The sequence below is a fragment of the Ammospiza caudacuta genome, chromosome 18 (genome assembly GCF_027887145.1).
Source record: "Ammospiza caudacuta isolate bAmmCau1 chromosome 18, bAmmCau1.pri, whole genome shotgun sequence".
NCBI classification, from domain to species: domain Eukaryota; kingdom Metazoa; phylum Chordata; class Aves; order Passeriformes; family Passerellidae; genus Ammospiza; species Ammospiza caudacuta.
The window spans coordinates 12,261,905-12,284,236 of record NC_080610.1 but is presented as its reverse complement, the minus strand read 5'-3'; the positions used below and the strand labels follow the sequence as shown (position 1 = coordinate 12,284,236).

Below are 22,332 nucleotides of genomic sequence, written 5' to 3'. Positions count from 1 at the left end.
CCTGGAAGTTTCCAGAAGGTGTGGTTGCAGCACTTTGGGGTGTGGTTAGTGGTGCTGGGTTAATTTTTGGATTTTATTATCTTAGAGGGCTTTTCCAGCCTTAGAGATTCCATGATTCCATTATTCCACCTCCCTGATCCATGGGAACAAACACTTGAATGAGGATTTGAGGCTGGGTAAATCCCTGGGCAATCCTGGGCACTGATTGGCACCATAACCCAAAATTGCATTTTTTGAGCCCAGCTTTGCATCAGATGGCAGCAGCACCTGCCCAGTGCTCCCAGTGAACCCCTGGGGGCTGGACTGGGCACTCAGGGAAGGGAGGGATGAGCCCTTCTGTCTTTGGGACACTGGGAATAGGAGCCAGATCCTTGAGGTGGGAGCCCTGCTGGGACTGGGGGACACTGGGTGGTCAGAAATGGATCTGCCGTGTTGCTGATGGCCCTGAGCTGTTCCAGGGACAGGGAGTGCTCCCCTCCCCTCTCTCTTTCTTTAAGAAAAGAGCCTCAGGGTGGCATTTGGGCCCTTCCTGCCTCTGGAAATGTTTTTGTTATCCTCGAGGTGACAGGAACCAGACACAGCCAGGAGCATTTCAGGACACAAGCTGGGGCAGGTGTGAGGGCTCAGGCTCCTTCCCTGTAAGAGAATTTCCCCCTGCTTGGTGCCTTGGGGGAGTTCAGAGTGGGTTGGGTGGTGAGTGACCCTCAGAGCCTCCAGACTGGGAAAGGGACTGAGGGAACAATTTATTTCCTGGGAGCACTTGGAGCAGCCAACCCAGCAAAAAAACTCCCCTCAAACAAACTCTGAGTGATTTCTGCATTCTGAGGAGCCCTGGGACTCTGTCAGCACCCACTGCCAGCCCTGATGCTCCATTAGCAATCCAATCATTGCTCCCTGGGTAATCTTCCATCACTTAGGAAGCCTTAATCCCCTTTTAAACAAATTGCACTGGCTCCACAAACGGGGTCAGTACCAGGAGGGTGCAGGAGGCTCTCAGGGATGAGGCTGGGTTTGTTTCATGCCCTGCCAGTGCCAGGGCACAAATCCCACCCTGCCTGTGGAATATTTGCCTTTGAAGTGGGGCTGGGGAAACACAGAGTCACCCATATCCAAACTTTGGGACTAGAGGAGGATTTGAAGGACCAGGGGGAAGAAGATGGCTGAAAACTTTGGTTTTATCCTTTAAAACAGCAAAATTGAATTGTTTCACTCAGTCTCACTCTGTAGGAGAAAATAAGTCATTGACCAAACCTTCAGGGCCCTTGTGTGACTTACCCAGAGTTTACACAGTTGTGTAAGTTAATTACACAAAGCTGGAGTATTTCCTCCTCTTGTCTAACCTGCTATGAGAAAAATTTAGGTTGGACCCAAAAAGTGAAACTGTTGAAAAAAAAGAGTGTGAAGGTAAAGAATTGTTTTTAACACAGCTGAAGACCTGGTTTATTTCTTATAGAATGGTGGGACCTCAGTAAATAATTCATGTGAACATCTGGAAATGCAAAAAGAGACTCAGACAAAGTCCTGCTCACCTGGTTCATGAGAGATGCTCCACAGGGTCGAAGCAGCTGATTTTGGGGAGCATTGTGGCTGGGCAGGAGTTGGCAGGGAGAAGGAAAGGGAAATGTGCAGAATTCCAGGCAGCTTTTGTCCTTTGCAATTCTTCACTCCCTGCAATTGCTTCTTAGGGTGGTGCAAATTCTCACAGTTAGAGTGAATTAAAAGGCAGAGATTGAAAAATACTCATTTTGCTTTCTGTTAATTTGTAAAGGCAACGACTTGGAGAAATAAAACAAAGTAAAACAAAGTAAAAAAAGCTTCTTAGGAGCTCCAACCTCCATGGAGCTGCACCAGGTCTCTGAGCCTTTACATGGGGTTTGCTGCATTTCTAGGGATATTCCCAGGAGGAGAAAGTCTGGACTAAAGATTTACCACGCTGAAAGAATCCATTAAATAAATAACTATGTCCACTGAGCGCCTGCCTCTGCCAGCCCCGCGGGGACGGGTCCATCCCGGCTCTGCAGAACGAGGAGCTGAGTTGGGAAGGAGGAGTTGGGAGGACTCTGCCTCTCTCCTGGCAGGCCGGGCTGCATCAGAGCAGGGTGGAGGAGGAGCCCGCGGGGTCGGGCGGGCCCGAGGGGGCTGTGCTGGAGTAGAATTTCTTCTGGGAGCGCAGGAGCGGGGTCTGCGTGTCCACATCCCGGCGGGAGCCGCGCTTCAGCGACAGGAACACGTGCTGGGTCCAGCCGTACACCAGGCAGTTCAGCAGCCCCTGGGAAGCTGCGGTGAGAGCCTGGGAGAGAGAGAGCACAGGGGAATGAGGGATCCCAGCACCGCTCCGTGCTCTGGGATCCATGGAAAACCTCCCCCTCCCAACAGGATTTTATCTTCCCTGTGATAGAGAATTTATCTTCCCATTTATTTTAATAAATGTTCGATGAATATCTAATTAAATATAAATGCTATACAAATATAGAATATGTTTTATGTGTGTTTATATATTAAATAAATATAATAACTTATCTAGATAACTATTACTATAGTATATATAGTATAAATCTATAGCTATAGTTGAATAAAATGGCTAACTTCTGCATCAGGCACAAGAAGGAGCTGGACAAGTGTTATTAAGGAATCACATCCCCCTCCCAGCAGGATTTTATCTTCCCTGTGATAGAGAATTTATCTTCCCGTTTATTTTAATAAATGTTCAATGAATATCTAATTAAATATAAATGCTATACAAATATAGAATATGTTTTATGTATGTTTATATATTAAATAAATATAATAACTTATCTAAATAACTATTACTATAGTATATATAGTATAAATCTATAGCTATAATTGAATAAAATGCCTAACTTCTGCATCAGGCACAAGAAGGAGCTGGACAAGTGTTATTAAGGAATCACATCCCCTCCCAGCAGGATTTTATCCTCCCTGTGATAGAGAATTTATCTTCCCATTTATTTTAATAAATGTTCAATGAATCATTAAATACAAATAGATAATATACTTTATGTATGTTTATCTATTAAATAAATATAACAACTTATATCACTATAACTATAGTATTATAGTTATATATACTATATTAGATATAATTGAATAAAATGGCTAACTTCTGCATCAGGCACAAGAAGGAGCTGGACAAGTGTTATTAAGGAATCACATCTGGAGACTTAGGGACATAGGGAAAACAAAACAAATTTCTGGGGATCCTTTCTAGCCCTATTTGCTGCAATTTCCATGACCACAGAATCAGTGAGGTTGGAAAAGACCTTTGAGGTCGCCAAGTGCAAACATCCACCCAGCAGCCTGCTCACCACTAAACTGTTGGGATTTTGGGTACTGAGAGCTTTTCATGCCTGTGAAAGACATAAACCACCAAACCAAGATCTTTGCCAAACAAAAGCACAAATCAGACTTGGGCTCACACAGCAGAGATCCAGCAGGGCTGAGGACAGGAGACTCAAGGTGAGAAGGCAGAGGCTGCAGGGGCAGACATTTACCTGCAGGATCAGCAGAGCCATGTAGATTTTGCTGGTTGTTGAAGCAGTCAGTTTCAGCATCCCAAGGAGCACAGCTGTGGAAAGGGATGGATGGGAGGGTGAAGTTAACCCCACCTCTCTGGGGTTCCACAGGGGAATGATGTGGGAGGAACTCTCTGCTCACCTGGGGCCCAGCAGCAGAAGAAGGCAATGGGGTAAAAAACCACCCTTTGTTCCACCATCTTAATCATGGCCCACTGTTGATCCCCCAGGAACCCTGTGGAGTTCACAAACCTCTTGTACAGCCCCCGGGCCTGACTCAGGATAACCTGGAAAACAGCAGGCAGATGTTATTGGACAGGCTGGGATCTGCATCCCAGTCTATCCAACCTTTCCACACAGCACTGAAACCCTGTGGGAGGCGTTGCTATGCACGTGGCATTTTCTAAACTGAAGACTCTGAATTGATTTTAGAATCATTAAATTATTTAGGCTGGAAAAGATCTCTAAGATCATGGAGTCCAACCATTAATCACCTCTTGCTCACCCATGCAGGAGGTGATCTCTTCTGCCAATCTCCAAGCCTTTGAAATCCTGCTTAAATATTTCTGGGATGGCTTGACAGGACTCCAGATGGATTTAGCTGGTGGCACTGTAATATTTTTCCTCCCCTACCACCCCTTCCAAAAGGGAGACAGCACCACACAGTTATTCCCCTGCCCTATTTAACAAAAACATGGAGTGAGCAGACAGGGGGGAAAGGATTGAAAACTGAGAGCAGGTTTAGATGGGATACTGAGAGGAAATCCCTCCCAGAGCAGCTGTGGCTGCCCCATCCTTGGAAGTGTCCAAAGCCAGGCTGGACAAGGCTTGGAGCAACCTGGGACAGAGCAAGGTGTCCCTGTCCATGGCAGAGTGACACTGGATGAGCTCAAAGATGCCTTCCCACCCAAACCATTCCATGAGCTCAAAGATGCCTTCCCACCCAACCATTCCATGAGCTCAAAGATGCCTTCCCACCCAACCATTCCATGATTGCCCAGCCTCTGGAGCCACCCAGGGCTCCACAAGCCCCAGCCTTACCAGGATGGCCACGAAGCTGACGAGGAAGGAGACGAGGAAGACGCCGATGCCGTAGAAATGCATGGCGCGGCAAACGGAGCCGCTCAGGCCCTGCGGCGCGCTGGGGGGCTCGGCCACCTCCGTGTGCATCAGGAGACACCTGGGGACACAGGGGACAGCCTGAGCTCCTGCCAGCCCAGCAGGGCAGCCCTGGGGCTGTGCCTCAGCAAGGCAGGGAGCTCACCCGTGCTTCTGGCTGAAGTTCTGGTAGCAATTACTGCTGTTGCCCAGGCAGAACACCGGCACCATGAGGAGGAAAGGGATCAGGCTGGAGGAGAAAGGACAGCACAGTCATGGGTTATTGCAGGTTATTGCACTGCTCCACTTGGGCACTGCTTGGTTTTTCTCCCATCACTACAGAGGACTTTAAAGTTGTTTTTATTGGCACTGCTATGGAAAAGTATTTTATCAGCTTTACCAATGTTGGGGCTTTCATTTGTGAGGGCTAATCATTGGTAAAGGGAAACCTTCTGGAAAACCACATCCAGTTAATAAAGTTATCATTAACTTGGTTGAAAAAAAAAACTCTTACTCTGCATTCATGAGGTCACTCTGTTGATAATGATGAGCTTTACAGCCTTTTTAGTAACACTTGCTTCAAAACAAGTAGGAAGCAGGGATAGGCACACTGCAGTTTGCCAAAGCCACACTCTCCCACTAGGGAGAATGAACTCTCACCAAATCCACACCCTGTGCCAGGGAGAATGAACTCTCACCAAATCCACACCCTGTGCCAGGGAGAAGGGAATCTTACCTTGACAAGATCGTTGCTATTCGGCCAACACAACTTGCATAATCTACAACCTGCAAAATCCAAAAATCTTAATTAAATTATTTCTGCACAGCCCCTGGTTCACAAGAAGCAGCTTCCAGGGAGGATTCAGCAGCTGAGGGGGGTCTGCCCACCCTAAACTTCCAGGTGGAATATCTGGGATACAAAGTTTGCTGTGCACAGCAAATATCTGTGTAGGGCAGTGGGTTTGTTGGGAAGAGCTGTATAAGGAATGTTTTGTTATCTTGCAGGAATATCTGGGGTATTCCCAGCCTGGTCATGGCAGTGGTGGTGCCTCCCTGCCCTCCCTGTTTGGGTGTGAGGGAGGAATGAACTGCAAGGAGAGATTCTGGTCACGGGGTGTGTGAAGTATTTGCTCAGCCTGCAATGCAGGGAGGTTTTTCCTGAGTGTTGTGTCCTTGTCCCTGGGTTCCCACTCACCTGGGGGGGCACCCTGAACAGGTTCTGGTTGTATTTCACCTTGAGGTCCATGTACAGGTGCCAGGTGTAGTTGACAGTGTAGAGAAAAGAGGCCACGTAGAATATCTGAGAAATAAAACCAGACTTTCAGTCCTGGAAGAACAATTCCTGGAGCATGTTTAGCATCTCCCAAATCCCATGGAACAGAGGCAGGATAATGAACACCTGCCAAAGGTGAGGGTCTGAGCACAGGGGCTGAGCCAGGCTGGAAATTCCCACCTTAAACCACACAAAAGCAGCTTCACTTTAGCCTCAGACAGGAGAACTACTGACAGCAGAACTGTCTTAGAAATAAAAATCTTTGTGATCTGGCTCATTTTTTTGGCTCAGAGCCTGGCAATGAGGGTTTCAGAGGCACTTGGACCTTCTCAATGCTATGTCCATTAGGAAACACAGCACAGATGTGACATTTAGATTTCCTTCTTGCATAATAAGCTCACTAGGCAGAGAATTCACGGAAACAGAAAACAATTGGATACTTCAAGAGGAATGTGAGGGCAGATATTCTCTGCCCTCAGCCTGAGTTAACATCCCAAAAACCTCTTTTCTTCCTCCATGGGAAAAAGGAGAAAAGATAGAGCACACTGAGAGTTTCATAGCCTTTGATTCCAGCTTGAGATGAGTCTAATTATATAAAACTTCCTATAAACCTCCCTAAATATTGATCAAATTTGTTTCCAAATTCATGCTTACTCCAGGTTGCCTAATCACACCATGTACACATCTGTGCTATGTTTGTCACAGGAAACACAAACTACAGTGACAAAGAGGAAGGGCTGGACAAGGGATTTTTTTTTTTTTATTTTTATTGTGGCTTTGCTATCCTTTGCCAAAAAGATAAGGAGCACAGGTTTGCCACCCTGGTATCATCCAGGGCTGGGAAAGTGGGCACTAAACAAACTTGGCCTCCTTCACTGAGGTTGTGAATGCTCTTGGCTGGCTCAAGAGGCTGAGTCCAAGGGCTGCCACAGAACATTGCAGTGACTTTCCAGCTCATTAAATGAGGTTTAATGAGGGGTTGTTACCCTTTCCCAGCTACTTCCAGAGAAGGCCAAAACAGCCCACAAGGATCATTCTCCTGCACTTCAGGACGCCCGGGAGAGGCTCATGGAATGTCAGTGTTGCCTTCTGGAACAGAGACCCAAATGCCACTTGTGAAGGTGCCAGCAGGACAGGAAGGGAATTCTGCTCTCCTAAGCCCCAGCTTTGGGGCTGGGGACAGTCCTGCAGCACTGGCCATGAGGAGCTAAAGCAGAGACACAAGAATCCCTCATTATCCCACTTGTGTGGCTCCCATTGTGCTGCCCAGCGTGAGCAGAGCCTGCCAGGACATTATTAGGCCACTGGAACTGAACTGGAAGAACGTGGGGGAGTTGTGCAATTAAAACCACAATATCTGTTCTGGACTTCATTATTGCAATGCAGGAGGAGGAGAGAATGAGGGACAGCAAAGGGAGCAGTGTTTACATTCATATCAATCAAAGCTCTGGGGCTGAAAGAGGGAATATCCAAGAACAAAGCAATCTCCTTCTTTATGACACAGTTTGGACATTGGGCAGCTCCATCCACTGCAACACCAGCCTGTGATGGCAAATAATGGCAAACAGCCTGAATAAAGCAAAATATTGTCTAAGGCAGTGCCTTGAGACATCACAAGGACTCCAGCATGAGCCTCTCCAAGGGTGAGACAACTTTCCTTGCAGGGAAATTCCACATGGATTTGTGCTGCCAGGATGTTCCAATGCACATTCCCTACTCCAACCTCCACTTCTGCCACAAGAGCAGCATCAAAACTTACAGAAAATATCCCAAATATCCACCATGTTACAATTTTGCAGAATGGGACAGGTTGGCAGGGAGAAGAGACATCATGTTTTAAATAAACTCACATAGAAATCAAACTTCCAGTAAACACAAACTCTGCTGGGCTGTCCCTGCCCATCCTCACCTCAGCTCATCTGACACCTTCTGGGTGCTGGTGTGCAGAGAGGCCCCAGGTGTTTGTGAGACACCCAGCAGCACAGTGAGACATTTATTTACTCATTCCATCAGCTCCCAGACCCCTCCTGCCCTGCAGAATCTGCTGGTTCAACCTGTTACTGGCTCCTTCTTCTGCACAAGGTGTTCCCACCTCTCAAGGGCACTGCAGGCTGGTGGGTGAGGAGGTCCTGCACTCTCACATGCCCGGGGGAAAGGTTGCCATGGCAAAGGCTCCGTTTGTTTTCATTTCTCCCAGAGCAAACACAGCCACAGCTCCTGCCAGGCACAATCCGGCTCTGCCACCCAGGCAGTCCCTGTGCTCTGGGGACTGGGGGTGGCACACAGGGGACACTGCCTGAGGTCAGGGTGTGACTCTGCACAAGCCCTGTGCTGGCTCAAGGCCAGCTCTGCCCACCCAGCTCGAACACAAAGCCCTCACCTTGTCCCATCCTGTGCTGGTGCCCCTGAGAAGCCACAGGCTGGAAAAGTGAGGGCAGAGAAGAGCCAGAAGTGCAAGGGAGATGAGAAATTATGGGCATATTTTCCACAGCCAAATTATTTCTCCTCTAGCAGTGCAAATTGCCTCCAGGCCATAAAAACATCACATCAGCTGTAAGAACTGTGTTCCCCAGGCAAGGGAAACAGCTCAGGATCAGCCTCAGTCCTGCTTTGCTCCTTCCAGCTTTGAAAGCCTCTCCCAAGCTCTCCTCATTTTCCCATTTCCCATCATCTTACAAACATCTTTGATGTCATTCTGCATCATTCCCAAGTGGCCAAGTTACCCAAACCTCACTGTTTCTCCCAACATGAACAGACTGTGGAGCCAGCAGGGCTGGAGGGACCAGAGATGAGCCTGGAGTAGAACAGCTGCTCTCACCACCGTCAGCAACACATCTGTACCCCCAAAACAGCTCCTGAAACAACCCTGGGCTGCAGGAGCCCATCCCCAGACACACAGCAGCAGGAACAATTCCATCCTGCACCTGCAGCTACTTCCCTGCCCTCTCTGAGGCACATGGAGATCCTTTCCAGCTCTGGATGCTGCTGATCCATGAGGACATTCAGTTCCCAGTTGTGGGTGCCACCACACTCCCAGGGAGCTGCCTGAGCCCACACATCAAAGCTTCCAAAAGCCCCTTGATCCTCCCAGCCCTATCCTTTAAAAGGAAAAAAATTAATTCCAGAGATCATTTATGAACCTCCATGCTCAGCTGGACCCTGCAGAGTTTTTTGAGAGCTGAGATTTCCAAGGCCTGGTGTTGAAATGGGAACTGGGTGAGGAATAACAAACTGTCAGGAAAACAGTGCTCAGCCCCCCTGCTCCAACTGGTGCCCAGCACAGGGATCAGCTCAGTCACTGGGACACAGGCTGAGCTTGTGCTGCTCCTTGGGAAGAGCACTGGGATGTTCATGTGAGTAATTTAAATCTGAGCTCAAAAGTCACAGAATGTGTCTGTTCCTGCCCAGGCTGGAAGAAGCATGAAGAGAAATAGAAAAGCTGCCATGTGAGAGCAGAGATCCATGGGCATGGATGCAACAGGGCAGAGATCCAGTCCCATCTGCTCATTTCACACCAGCAACCACCAAATCCCATCTTCTCCTCCTCTCATACACCAGAGGATCCCAAACCCCAGTGCCATGATCTCCCTTTTCACACAAAGCCAAGAGAAACAGCCCCAGGGCCAGGCTCTGATCACCAGCGAGGTTAATTATGACAAATTACAAGGTTAATGACAGAATGTGGTGCCAAGGCCACTCACCTGTCCCGTGGCCTGCAGGTTGTAGCAGATGAGGTCCTGCTGGGAGGTGGGTGAGCTGTAGAGCAGGGCCCCAGCCAGCCAGCACATGCCCAGCAGCAGATCTGAGAGGCTCAGGTAGAAAAGTGGACGCACCTGGAAAAGGGAAAAAGGAAAATCTCAGCAGGTGTGAGTGGAGTCACAGCCCCCCCAGCTGCAGTTTTACCTCCTTATCAGACATTTAATACAGCCTTCCAATGGTTTTTCTGCAGGTGAGGAAAGTTTTTCAGTAGAAAAACCTCAGTGCAAAGTTGTTTTGAAAGCCTGAATTGAGGGGAAGTGGGGCATAAGTGGCACTTTGTGGAGGGATGGTTTACCCTCAGGGAAGCACTGTGACAACATTTCTGAGACCAGTCAATTCATCTTCACCCTAAAAAAAGTGTCCTTTACTTTAAAAGCCAAGCAAGTTCAAAGAGAAGTTACCAGATGAAAACTTTTCAGCCTCTACTCCTGAATATCATCCTTGTTTTCAGTCCTTTAAAACTCCCACACCAATTACAGCAGAAAGATGAATTGTGCTCAGACATCAGTCCCGGGTTATCTGGTGTTATCTGAACACTGTCACCTCCCAGCCCTTCTCCCACAACTTTCCTTGCAGGGAAATTCCACATTGTGCTCTCAGGAGCTGTTCCAATGCACATTCCCTACTCCAACCTCCACTTCTGCCACAAGAGCAACATCAAAACTTACAGAAAATATCCCAAATATCCACCATGTTACAATTTTGCAGAATGGGACAGGTTGGCAGGGAGAAGAGACATCATGTTTTAAATAAACTCACATAGAAATCAAACTTCCAGTAAACACAAACCCTTCCTCAGCTCTGGAATGACTTGAAACACATTTTTCTATGAGTTCCATGTCATTTCAGCTGATGAGTAAGATCGGGTTTATTTTACAAGCTGGATTAATTTCCACTGAGAGCCATTATTGCTGCAAAGGAGTCACGTCTCCTTTAACAACAGTTTCCAGCCCATTTCCAGTTTGCACACACTGGCCAGGACTGTAAACACTGCAGGAAAACATTTGTGCAAAAATTCTGGCCAACATTTTCTTTGTTAGTGGCAGAGCAGAGGCTCTGGAAAAGCAGCCTAATTACCTACATTCTTAATTAAAGCCTTGGGTACCTCATTTTCAGCATCCAGGAGAGAAAATTGTGGTGTTTTTCTTTCCCTACAGAAAATGATAATTCCAAACACAGCATGGAAATGCTTCAGCAGGCTTTGATTTTGTATTTCTTTTCATGGAGCTGAGCTTTTGGCGAGATTTGCCTCAATACTGTCCTGGAAGTAAATGTATGCCACCCATCAGGTTGTGTTTTACTTGTTCCCATGTGCAGTGAGAGCTTAGGAAGAGTGATAAGAGTTAAGGTAGATCTGATTGAGCAGATTTGTCCTTAGGGCATGAAGGAGCACAAGGCACAAAGATCTGGAGTTAATTTTAATTTTTTTTATCTATAAATGCCTTTTTTTAACCAGGCTTTTCCTCACTGGTGCAGAAATGAAGCCCTGGCACGACAGGCTGGGGGCACTGTCCAGTTTGTGATCGAGGCAGGTTAAACCAAACAGATCTAAAATAAGCAAAGAAAGCACTTTTGCAATCCAACAGGTGACCTCTGTCTCCAGCACAAGTGCCCTTGGAGCAAGGCACTGCTGGTGGGCCCAGGAGCTGTTCTGGATAAAGAAGGAGGTGACACAGGGACACGTGTGGCTCTGGCTTGAAAAAGGGGAAAAAGGGGAAAGAAAATAACCGCTGGTATTTATAAAATAGAGGAAGGGACTGCAAAGATGTAATGATTTCCATCCTGCAGCACACACGGGGGTTTGGCTCTGTGGCCATGGCCCAGGCACATGCTGAGCTGAAGGTTCCTCCTCAAACCTGCTGAGCTGAGGTTTCTTCCTCAAACCTGTTGAGCTGAGAGTTCTTCCTCAAATGTGTTGGGCTGAGGGTTCTTCCTTGCTTGCCATCACCTCTTCTGAATGATTTACCTCAGGCTGAAGGGTTTTATTGACCCCATAGAGACAGAGAGCAAGCTTCAAGAATGCAATATGTGATTTCTGAGGTTGGGGCAGGAAGGGAAGTGTTTCTAAGATCCTGCTCCTCCCAGCCTCCAGAGCTGTTTATTTTTAAATGTTTTGCTGTGGGTCCTCATGACTCAGGGAATAATCTGTTTGTGGCTAGCCTTGATATGGATCACTTCCAACCCTTTTGTTTACAAACTTCCACTTCAGACCCGAGACATGAGGACAAGACTATGGGGAAGTTAATGGAGATTTTGTCGCTTTTGAAACCCAGATCTCCCCTGGCAGCAGAGGAGCCTGGAAGGCTGATGCAAACCAGTCCCTCCAGCTGGCATCCAGCCCTCCTCTCCGGATCTGCAGAAATAATCTGAGCAGAAACATCTGGAGCCTCTGGAGCAGGAAGGGCCCATTGCTGACCTGGAGCCATGAGTGGCTCATGAGCAGCTCCCAAGCCACAGCCCCATCACATGACTGAGAGCAGAAGGGCTCCTGAGCACCCAGGCCATGGGAGCCAGCAGGATGAGGCTGCTGAGTCACAGCAGGACACTGCCAACATCATTCCAGAGAGAGAACCCCAGCAGGAATCACATCTGGAGCTTTCCAGGTGGTGCAGATGTGGTAGAAGGAGGCTTTGCTGTGTACCTTGAGCAGCACAAGCTCAAGCAGGTTTTCCGTCCCAGCTCTAAGGTGAAGTCCCAGCCTTCTTCTAAGGTGAATTCCCATTCTTCCCTGGGGATTCATGGAGATCTCCACAGTTTATTCTGGGTGTGCTGGGCAGAGCATTTCCAGCAGGTTGGCTGGGAGCAAGGTCCTCCCTGCTGTAAGTGGGACAGCTTTGCCCTGCAAACATGGATTCACGTTCTCCTTCCCACCGTGTCATCCAACAATGTGTCAGCTGCCTGCATTCCTTGCTTCTCCAGGGACAGCTCCAGGAATTCCCTGAAAGTCCCATTCTCTGGGCTGCAGATCAAATCCATGATGTACAAAGAGCATGAAGATGAAGGAAGGACAAATACAGCTGCTGCCAGCTCCACTGACTTTATGACTTTCGGGCTGAGCCTGCAAACCCTGCACAGTAAATCCCAACTTCACAGGGATCAGCTTGGCTCACTGTCCCCAGGAAGTCCTGGACACCCAGAGGGACTGCATGTGGACACCCAAGCCTGGCAGAATGGGAGGGAGGCTGTGGGGTCGGTTTTAGTAGCACACCTGCCCAGAGAGACTCCTCAGAGACAGCCAAAACCCAACACTTATAAAAGCATTTCTGCAGGGGCAGCTGCAATTTGTACTCCAGCAGCTTTGTGCACGACTGCTCAGCCGCCCAGGAGTTTGGCCCCACTGAGGAGGGCACAACAAGAAATCCCTGCTCCCAGGAATGACTGGAGGACTTTCCTGGAGCAGCAGAAAGCTGCAGGAACCTGCTTCTCCCTGCAGAAGCACAGGTTCAAGGTCAGTCCTTTCACCTCCTACCAAGACAAAGAGCCCAATTCTTAACAAGCCTTTTGCCTCCAAGCTATTAAACAAGTTTTAACCACATAACCGTGAGACCTGCAGCTGCTCCTAAGGGAGTCTGTGCTAAAGGTGCGACCCACGTAGAGGGACTGACACCACAGCTGAGGGAGGGAGAAGTAAGCTCAGACCTTACCTCAGGGGACCGCACTGCGTTTTGGAAGACAGCGTAGGCAATAATTGAGCTGGAACCTACAACGCTGAGAAAACAGAGCACAGGTTGGGACAGGAGCGCGTCTGCCTCGCTGGGAGACGCGAGTTCTTTTTTTTTTTTGCTTTTCTGGATAAAATCACCTTCGCCACAGTAACTCTATGGGCAGCGTGTCGTACCTGAGCATGGCCATGGTGAACTGGATCCACTGGAGCGCGGAGTAGACCTGGGGAGAAGGACGGGAGGGAGCTCAGGTGACACCGGGTCCCGGGAGGAGCGGGCAGCATGGACCGGGGACCGGGGAGGAAGGACAAGGACCGGGATCGGGAGCTCGGGGAGGAAGGACAAGGAGCGGGGATAGGAATCGGAGCGGGCAGCGCGGACCTGGCAAGGTGGACAGGCGGGTCTCGGAGAAGAGCGGGCAGCACGGACCGGGCACAGCGACCGCGGAGACCCAGGGAGGAGCAGCACGGACCGGGGACTGGGGACAGCGGGGTCCCGAAGAGGAATAAGCAGCACGGACCGGGGGAGGATCGTGCAACGCTGCCGGTGCCGCCGGGCACGGAGCGGGGCGCAGGGCTGGAGCAGGACGGTGAGGGGATGGAGGAGAAGAGACGCCTACAGCGAGGTCCCGGCGAGGGGACAGCCGCTGTCCCGAGGGGTGCCGGTGCCGGCAGGGCTCGCTCACCTCCTGCCAGCCCCCATCCAGCCGGTCCGCCTCCGCCGGCAGGGCCATGGGTACCGCCGCCGCCGCCGCACCGCTCCGGGGCTGCGGGCACCGCCCGCGCTCCGCCCCGGGGCCGCACCGCGCCCGGCCCCCGCCGGCGGGGCCGGCTGCGGGGAGCGCCCGGTGCTAGAGAGGGGCTGAGGGGACAGGAGCCTGGGGCAAACGGCGGGATTGGCGTCCCGGGCACCGGAGTCCCGCGCATCCCTCCGGAGGCAGAACCGGCCTAGCCCCGGTGGGCGGGCTCGCTCCGGTCACGGCCGCCCCGGGCTCCCCTCACGAAGCCGCCCTGAGGCGACCCCGCCGAGCCTCGGCCCCGCCCACCCGTGACGTCACCAGCGTCCGGGGGCGGGAAGGCGCTTCGGGGAGCGAGCGGCGGCTGAGGGGGCTGCTGCCCTCAGAGAGACCGGGCGCGGCTCCTTCAGGGTCCCGGGGGCTGCTGCCCTCAGAGAGACCGGGCGCGGCTCCTTCAGGGTCCCGGGGGCTGCTGCCCTCAGAGAGACCGGGCTTCAGGGTCCCGGGGGCTACTCCTCTCAGAGAAACTGGGTACCGCTCCTTCAGAGTCCCGCTGCTTCCCTCAGGGAGCCTGGGCACGATTCCCTCAGAATCCTGCGTGTTGCTCCCCTCAGAGAGCCCGGGCATGGTTCCCTTAGAATCCTGCGGGCTGCTACCCTCAGAGATCCCGGGGACTGCTCCCTTCACAGATCCAGGGCACGGTCCCCTCAAGTGCTGCTCCTATCAGGGGCTGTTCCCTCAGTGCTTCGAGAACGGCTCCCCTCAGAGGACGATTCCCTCAAGGTCTCCGGGGCTGAGCCAGGCGGGACAAATCTCCACACAGCGCTCCCAAGGACAGCCCGCCATGCCGGGGTCCCTCCTCTGCCGCTCCTGAGGGGAGAGAGCTCTGGGCCACCCTCACCTTGCTTCAGCCGTCACAGCCTCCCCTCTGATCATTGTAGTTTTTCTATAGTGATTAAGAAGCAGCTCTGAAGTGGAATTTTTTTTTTATTATAGCATTATTAATACATTTTATCTCGCAGCAACATCTGCTCCTTGTACCCACCCCAAGATTCAAAAGGCAGCAAAGCTCCCACAGGAATCAGTTTTGTTTAAAGCATACTTTTAAGGTAAAACTCACAGGTGTTTATCTTTTCAACTCTGTAACCCTGACCAGGGCTTCAGCATCTTCCAGAAGCATCCAAATTCCACAGAGTGTGAACTGCACAGTTCTGAGGACTGGCCTGATCCTTGGGCCAGGCATCTCCTTTTAAATAACACATACGAGGGTTCTAAGGACACAAATACTTCTGCTTCCTCTTACAAGACCTCGTTTTCAAATATTCAGAACTACCAAACACTGATGAGGCTTCAGTTTGAGAGTGTCAATTGTTTCTGGAGGCTAGAAAAACATTTTGTTCATGAAAGTCTGGACAGGTAAAAGACCTCTTCAGCTGTAAGAAAACTCAACCAAATTTACCTCTGAAAACCTGATTTTTTTGCACAAACTGGTGAGACTGAGTGTAATAGCACCTCAAGGAGACTCTGCCCTTGCTCAGAACTCACTTCACTGTGTCAAGGTATCACAAAGGATTTCAGGAGAATATTTAATGAAATGGCTGCTCTGGACAGAAAATGAGGGGCATGCCGTGAACTGTCTTCACTGCCAGCACTTGGCTGATACCCAAAGCAAACAGGGACAGAAGCCGTGGAAGGGGAAGGCAGAAAAAGGAAGCTCTGAGTCTCTGAGTCAACAACAGGTAAGAACAAGACTTAGAGCCAAAATGGTACAACACAAGGAGTGTGAGGGGTAGATTAACAAGTATAAAACCCAAGGATATTAGGGACAGTGAAAGGTGGGGAAGTAGAGGACACCCTATCTGTACCTTTTCAAACCTGAATTTTGTAATTTGTTAGTCAGGGAACAGCTGTAAAAACCACCTGGAATGAGCTTCTGGCCAATCTCGAGCTTTTTTTGTTGTCTGCTTTAACACTGTTACTGGATAGCATTACACAATACTTGCTGTGTCTCGCTCTTAGGTGATTTTCCCCACATTTACAATACTGTGTTTTTAAGGAATTTCTTCCTCTTGATCTTCTAAACTGAGAATCCCAGAAGGAGATCTGCTGCCCTCTTGAAGTCAGCGGGAAGTTTGCTTGCATTAAGGAGAACTGGTTAGGACTCTTGACAACGTTTCACAGCTTGTAGAAGAGTTCTCCAACACATCAGAGCTCATCTTTGTCACTATTCTTCTTCCGGAAAGAAGTGAGGATGTTGAGGCTTTTCTGGAGCTCCTCCTTCTTTCCATCACTCATCTTGTTCTTCTCGATCAGCTTGGTGATTCGGACGACTTCGTTAGCAGCAAACTCCTCTCCCTGCTCCAAGATCTTGCTCATAATTTTCAAGTATTGCTCTGCTGACTTCTTCTCGGTTTCTTTTGCTTTTCCTAAATTCTCCTGGCCCTTTTTCAGGAGGGCTTGGCGATCAGATTTCTCTGTGGTGCTCATGAATTTGCTGGCCAGCACATCATACTCCTTCAGGCAGCCTGGCATGCCCAGGTAGATGCCATTACTCTTCAGCCAGCGCTGAATAGCCCCAGCCTTGATCTCCCCACCATAAAGTAAAGGATTTTTAAAGTCACCATCCTGGAACAAGTAAAAAACAGGGAATTTTTCCTTGTCCAGCTTGTACTTCTCTCCCAGCTCAGTGTTCAGTTTATCGCCATAATCTGTCGAGGAACAACGAAACACAGAAAAGCAGAGTTAATCAAAAATTAAATTAGGATTCCCTCCCACACAAATATTTGTAGGCAGAGCTTCAACATGTCCTAATAACCTGTCTGCCAGGAAATCACAGAGTCATGGAAATATCCTGAGCTGGAAGGGACCCAAAAGATTCACTGAGTCTAATTTCCAGTCCTGCTCAGGACACCCCAAAATCCCAAATACTTCCTGAGCTCTGGCAGCCTTGGGGCCCTGACCATTCTCTGGAGAGCTTGTTCCAAGGAAATGCCTCACACTGAAATCAATTTTGCAAGGCAAACATTCAGTGGCTTTTCCAAAGTAAAAGACTTTAATGGTGTTTTGCTGTGACTGTGAGAGTGTAAGACATTGGCAGGATCTTTTGTATAAACCCTGTTCTCCTTATGGGAAATCAATACTCTTTTTCCTCTTATTTTCCTCTATCCATTGATTTTATCTGATTTTACAGTGAAATAAGAGTTTTTCCTGTCTGTGTGCAGAGAATTATTTGATTCTGACAGCATGCCAAGCTCCAAGACATTTACTCATCTCACAGAAATGATATTTATTCCTGAGGACAGAAAACAAAGCCATTTCAAATATGCTCCTTAGAGAATCCCACATATGCTTAGAAATATCAGAGTGGGTAAAACTTCACAGTTTGATAATTAAACATAAATTCTTAATTCAACCTCCAGAGCACATCAGGTGACAGTGATCTGTTTTTCACTCTTTTTCTCTTAATTCCAGTCACAATCACATCAAGTTAAAGCAGCCACAGTGCTGTGCTGCCCCAGGCTTTGCTGCATGGAATTAATCACACTAAATATTCTTTGTCTGACCATGGTTGTAGCTAAAGCACGATTCTTGTGAGCTCTGCTCCCTGCATGTGGGACAAAAAGGTTTCTCTCAGCAAAGAAGGGGGGAAAAAAAAGGCAAGAATTGCAGGGGATGAGGAGGTGGCAGCAGTTCAGCAGCGTGGGCTGGATCCTCATTACCCAGCCCAGATGGATCAGCAGCTCTCCCACGCTCAGCCAGGGCAGGAGCTCCACTCTCACATCCATCCCTCCCCCAGAACTGCTCAGAACCTGCAGAAATCACAGTGAAATTATCCCCTCCTCACCAGCCCACACTGTTTGCAGAGTTCCTCACCTGATATTCCCACTTCTGCCACCAGCAGATCCTCACTGGAGCCGGAGCTCTCCGCCAGCTTTTTAAACTCATCTTGTTTCTCACCATAGGGATATTGTGTGTCAAACTTCACAAGGACAAACTTGTGCTTTGGAATGACCTAAAACAAGAAGGAAAAGGGGAAAAGACAAAACAAAACTTGATCATTTCAGGTCTGAGCAATCCATAAGTTGTTTTTGCTTGTCCTTTTTTCCTGTGCAATGGGGAGATGCAGAGGAGAATGGAAATTTGATATAATTATGGCCTTTGAGAAATGACTCAGTGTTGTGTGGAGGAAAGGCTGAGCTTTGGGTGTCTGCATTCCTGCACCAGATGATAAAGATAGTACGTGGTAGGTTTGGGGGATCTGATAATGCCATAATTATAAGATTTGCTTATTGTAAATCTGACTGGCATCTTGGAAGAAGATCAGCTAAAACATTGTCCAGTGGGATGCGAAGAGGAGAGAGGCCAAATGTAATTTCACGTCATTCTGAGGTGTCCCAGCATGAGAGCTGCACTCCTGGCTGGGAGGGGACACAGGGAGGCAGTGCAGATGCTGGAGCTGTTGCACTGCTACGTGAAATGGAGAATTCACATTTAATTGATTCCTCTTCACTTCAGCCTTGCTCTGCTCAGACGATGCCTTTTCCAATTAGTTTGGCAATGGAATCCCTTGGGGGATTTTCCCCTCCCTGCCGTGGAAGACCTTGCAAAATCTTTTTGTTCTCGCGAACAGGTTGAGGTTGCAGCACAGCTCCCCACCTACACAGCGCTCTGCCAGCGCTGCTCAGGCCCTGCACATCTGCATGCACCGGTGGCTGCAGGCTCGGTCCCGGCCTGCCGAGCGGTCGCTGTCCCGGTGGGGAGCGCACCGGGCCCGGGGAAGATTCCGTCCTTGCACAGTGATTTAGCGAAAGGAAAAAAAAAACGATGGGGAAAAAAAAAAAAAGGCGCCTGTTGCTGTTTGATGAACAAGTGGAACCCAAGCAGCGCGCCCACGGCCCCGGCTCCATCCCCGCACGGTGCTGCCCTCCCTGAGCGGCACAGACAGCGCAGCCCGGCCGAGGAGCGGCGGCTGCGGCCGCACCTCCCCGCGCCGGTACCGCCGGTACCGCCGGGCCGGACCCCGCGGCTCGGCTCCACTTGGACCGCGCCGATTGGCTGCCGGCCGCGACCGCCACGCTCCCATTGGCTGAGCGCTGCGGCCGCCGCGCTCCCATTGGCTGCGGCGCGGCCGCTCCGCCGGCACCGAGCGCTCCCCGCGCCGGCGGCGGCGGCAGCGACCCCGTGCCCGCGGCCCCGCCGCGCCCCCCGCCTTCCTCCCGGGCCCCGGGGCTGCCGCCGGCCGCGGGGATACACAGCCCGGTGCGGCCCCACGTCCGCCCCCAGAGCGCTCCGGCGGGCCCCCAGCGCCGTACCTTGTAGAAGGTGATGGTGTCGAGCGGCACGGAGCCCTTGGTGTGCAGCGTGCTGCCGCCGGGCAGCACCAGGCCGAGCAGGCAGAGCAGCACCGAGCCGGCGGCAGCCGCCGCAGCCATGGCGGAGCGCGGAGGGAGCGGAGCTGCGGAGCCACGTGACGGCGCGACGGCCGCCGCCGGGGGCTCGCCTCGCCCCGCCCCGCTGCCCGGGGCCACCGGGGGAGCGGCAGCGCTCGGGGGCGGGCGGGGGCTCCGACACCGCGCGGGCCCGGGAGCGCCGCGGCCCCCGGGACAGCAGCGCTGCTGGTGCCGGGGAAATAAGGACAGGAGAGCGGCTGAAGGCAGCGGAAGGGTAGCAGGGAGAGGAGCCGTGGGGTGGGTGCGCGTGTGGATGCAGGTGAGCACTGCCACAGCCCGCTCAAACAGAGGTTTTTGTGCTGCCAGGGGAGATTTCACGCACTGCCAGCCCGCACTTGCACACAACGTGTTCTTATCGTGGAAAGACTGGATGAAAAGCAAGCAAGCACTGCAGAACGACAGACTGACAGCTCATCAAGTAAAAGCACTGTTCCATCCACGCTCCCTCCCCCAGCAGTCATCGTTCTGCACCTAATCCCCAGCTGGAAAACAATGAGCATTTTCCCTTTCTCCATCCTTCCTCTTAGCAGGATCTGCTTGTCCTGCACCAGCATAATCTGGCTTCACCACGAAGCTTACAAAGTGCAGACAAGCACTTTGATCACATCCAGACCATCCAGGCAGAAAAATGAGGCAGCAATACTGATTTGTAACGAAACTGACTTTTATATAAATTATAAACCCATCCAGTTTAAAGCAGTTCAGTTGCAGCTGTGTCACTTAAGTCCGTAGAAGGCTGAGGCGTACATATCTCCTACAGTCATAAATTAACAATAATCAAGGAAGAGAAAGTTCAGATAAGGCTGCAAATACAACAAAAAAAAAATTCCCTAAGATTACTAGCTGTTAAAATAAAGTCATGATTATCAAGGATTGCAAAATATAAATGCAATTTTTGAACAGTTAAAAAGTACAAAAATGATGGACAACACAAACAAGCATTGTACAGTTTGTCCTGTGTGTAGACAAAGCAGAGTAGGAGATTTCCAACCTTTATCTACATCAGACACTGATTTGAAGCCAAGAGGAGTTGAGGAAATCTGTAAAAGGATCGTGGCTCATGATCCCAGTAGTATAAAAGCAGTAATTTTTCAGTCTGTAAACAGTAGTCTTGGTAGCTTCTTCTAGGTATGTTTTTCAATTCATCACCCAAAGAAAATCCGAAACCAACAAAAACAAATCCTAAGAGTGGAAAAAAGGGGAACAGCAGCAATGGGTTATAGCTTGAATTTCTTACCAGGTCTTTGTGGGACATATTCTGGAGGGGAAATGCTCTTTCATAAGAAATATATAATATATTTAACTGTACACAATTTATAGGGGGAGAGAAACTCTCCCTCAAGCAAGCCCCCAGTCAGTGAGTACGGAGTCATTTTTGTACACTGTTTCCTCCTAGAGAAACTACAGCTTGGGAAGAGACAGCCTCTGCTTTTAGAAACCACTGAGGAGCCCCAAAGCCCTGTGTTTGCCAAGGTTGTCATTCCCAGCAGCTGGCACTGAGAACATCACAATTCCCTGTGCTGGAAGCGACAGAGCCACGGTTCCACCCTGTCCCAGCCGCTGCCTCAGATGACACCAATCCCCTCCAGTTTCAGTTCTGCTTTCAAGGGATGCAGGAAACCTTTTTTTAACCCAGCTTCTGCTTTCAGGCACACAGGAGGATTTTAAATGCTTGGTTCTCTTAATCCTAAACCTCACTTACACTGTCACCATTGCTTATTGATTCGACTGAGTTCAACCTGGTGTAGCAGCAGTGGAAGGAAACTCCAGCCTGGATCAGCCCTGGGACTGTCCCTGGGTCACCTTTGCTGTGTTTGTGCAAAGCCCTTGGCAATCAGAGCACAGGGACAGCAGCAGGGCCACTGTGGCCCTGACTGGGAAGGGCAGGGCCTGTTTTGGCTCAGGGCTGCTCTGAACTGCCCCAGCCCAGCTCTGGGGGGTTTCACTCACCCTGACAGCATCACCTCCAGTCACCAGCCTTGCTTTAATTCAAGGAGCACACCCTCCTTTCAAAAATTATATTTCTATACAACATGACAGTTCTGTTTCTTTTTTTTTTCTTTTCTTTCAGTAAAAGTATTACTATAAAACAAACTTAACACATTTTGGTATTCCTCCAGCCCAGAGCACTTACCAGACACTGTGATTCAACCATCAGGACATCCTTTACAATTTGACAACCTGCAGACATTCTTCTTTCCCTTTCAGGATGGGGCAAAGCCAAACTAAATCCAGCAAGAGCAGCTATGGGACTTTTTTTTTTTGTTTTTTTAATACAGGGGATTTATTAAAAAAATACTCTCATCAACATTCTAGCATTACTAACAAAACAGAGGAGATGACAAAGGCAGTCAAGCTCTCTTCAAACTTTAAATCTACACTTGGATACCTGTGGCTCTAAACCAGGAGATGAGGAATTTGTTGGGTCTGACCTGTCTCTTGTATTGCAGGTACATGAACTTTTTTTTTTGCCTATCAATTTTAGGCTGCATTGCTCTTTGAACATGAAAAAAACCCAGCAGAAATGCAGATTCTGTGGGAGCAGATGATATGGTCACACTTTCTAACAGAAAGCTTCATGGGCCAGTGCTTGGATAATCAAAGTTCAACTGCAACAAGCAAGCAGACAGGTACAAAAAGGAGCTCAGCCTCAGACCACAGCAGAAGCAGAAGTTACCTCTGCCAACTTAAAACCAAAGCCAATAGGATTCCATTTCTATTAAAATATTGAAGTCTTAAAGTTTCAGTAATCTAAATACACTTTTTAAAAGTCATGACGTTGCTGTTTGACATTAAACTGACATGATACCAGCGCAGTGTC

General features: G+C 49.7%; 2 protein-coding genes across 2 annotated transcripts; both read right to left on the bottom strand.

Annotated features, from left to right (window-relative positions):
- Positions 1-1,432: 1,432 nt before the first annotated feature.
- On the bottom strand, positions 1,433-14,089 carry TMEM116 (transmembrane protein 116). The gene is made up of 11 exons (XM_058816836.1): positions 14,011-14,089; positions 13,502-13,548; positions 13,308-13,371; positions 9,606-9,737; positions 5,827-5,931; positions 5,368-5,417; positions 4,798-4,881; positions 4,575-4,713; positions 3,676-3,820; positions 3,513-3,586; positions 1,433-2,290 (listed from the first exon to the last, which is right to left on the bottom strand). Exons 1-11 carry the CDS (start codon positions 14,056-14,058, stop codon positions 2,090-2,092), a joined length of 1,089 nt encoding a protein of 362 aa, XP_058672819.1. The 5' UTR covers positions 14,059-14,089; the 3' UTR covers positions 1,433-2,089.
- Positions 14,090-15,047: 958 nt separating this feature from the next.
- Positions 15,048-19,539, bottom strand: ERP29 (endoplasmic reticulum protein 29). The gene is made up of 3 exons (XM_058816538.1): positions 19,374-19,539; positions 17,935-18,073; positions 15,048-16,769 (listed from the first exon to the last, which is right to left on the bottom strand). The coding sequence occupies exons 1-3, from the start codon at positions 19,491-19,493 to the stop codon at positions 16,267-16,269; spliced, it is 762 nt and encodes a 253-aa protein (XP_058672521.1). The 5' UTR covers positions 19,494-19,539; the 3' UTR covers positions 15,048-16,266.
- Between the last annotated feature and the right edge of the window lie 2,793 nt (positions 19,540-22,332).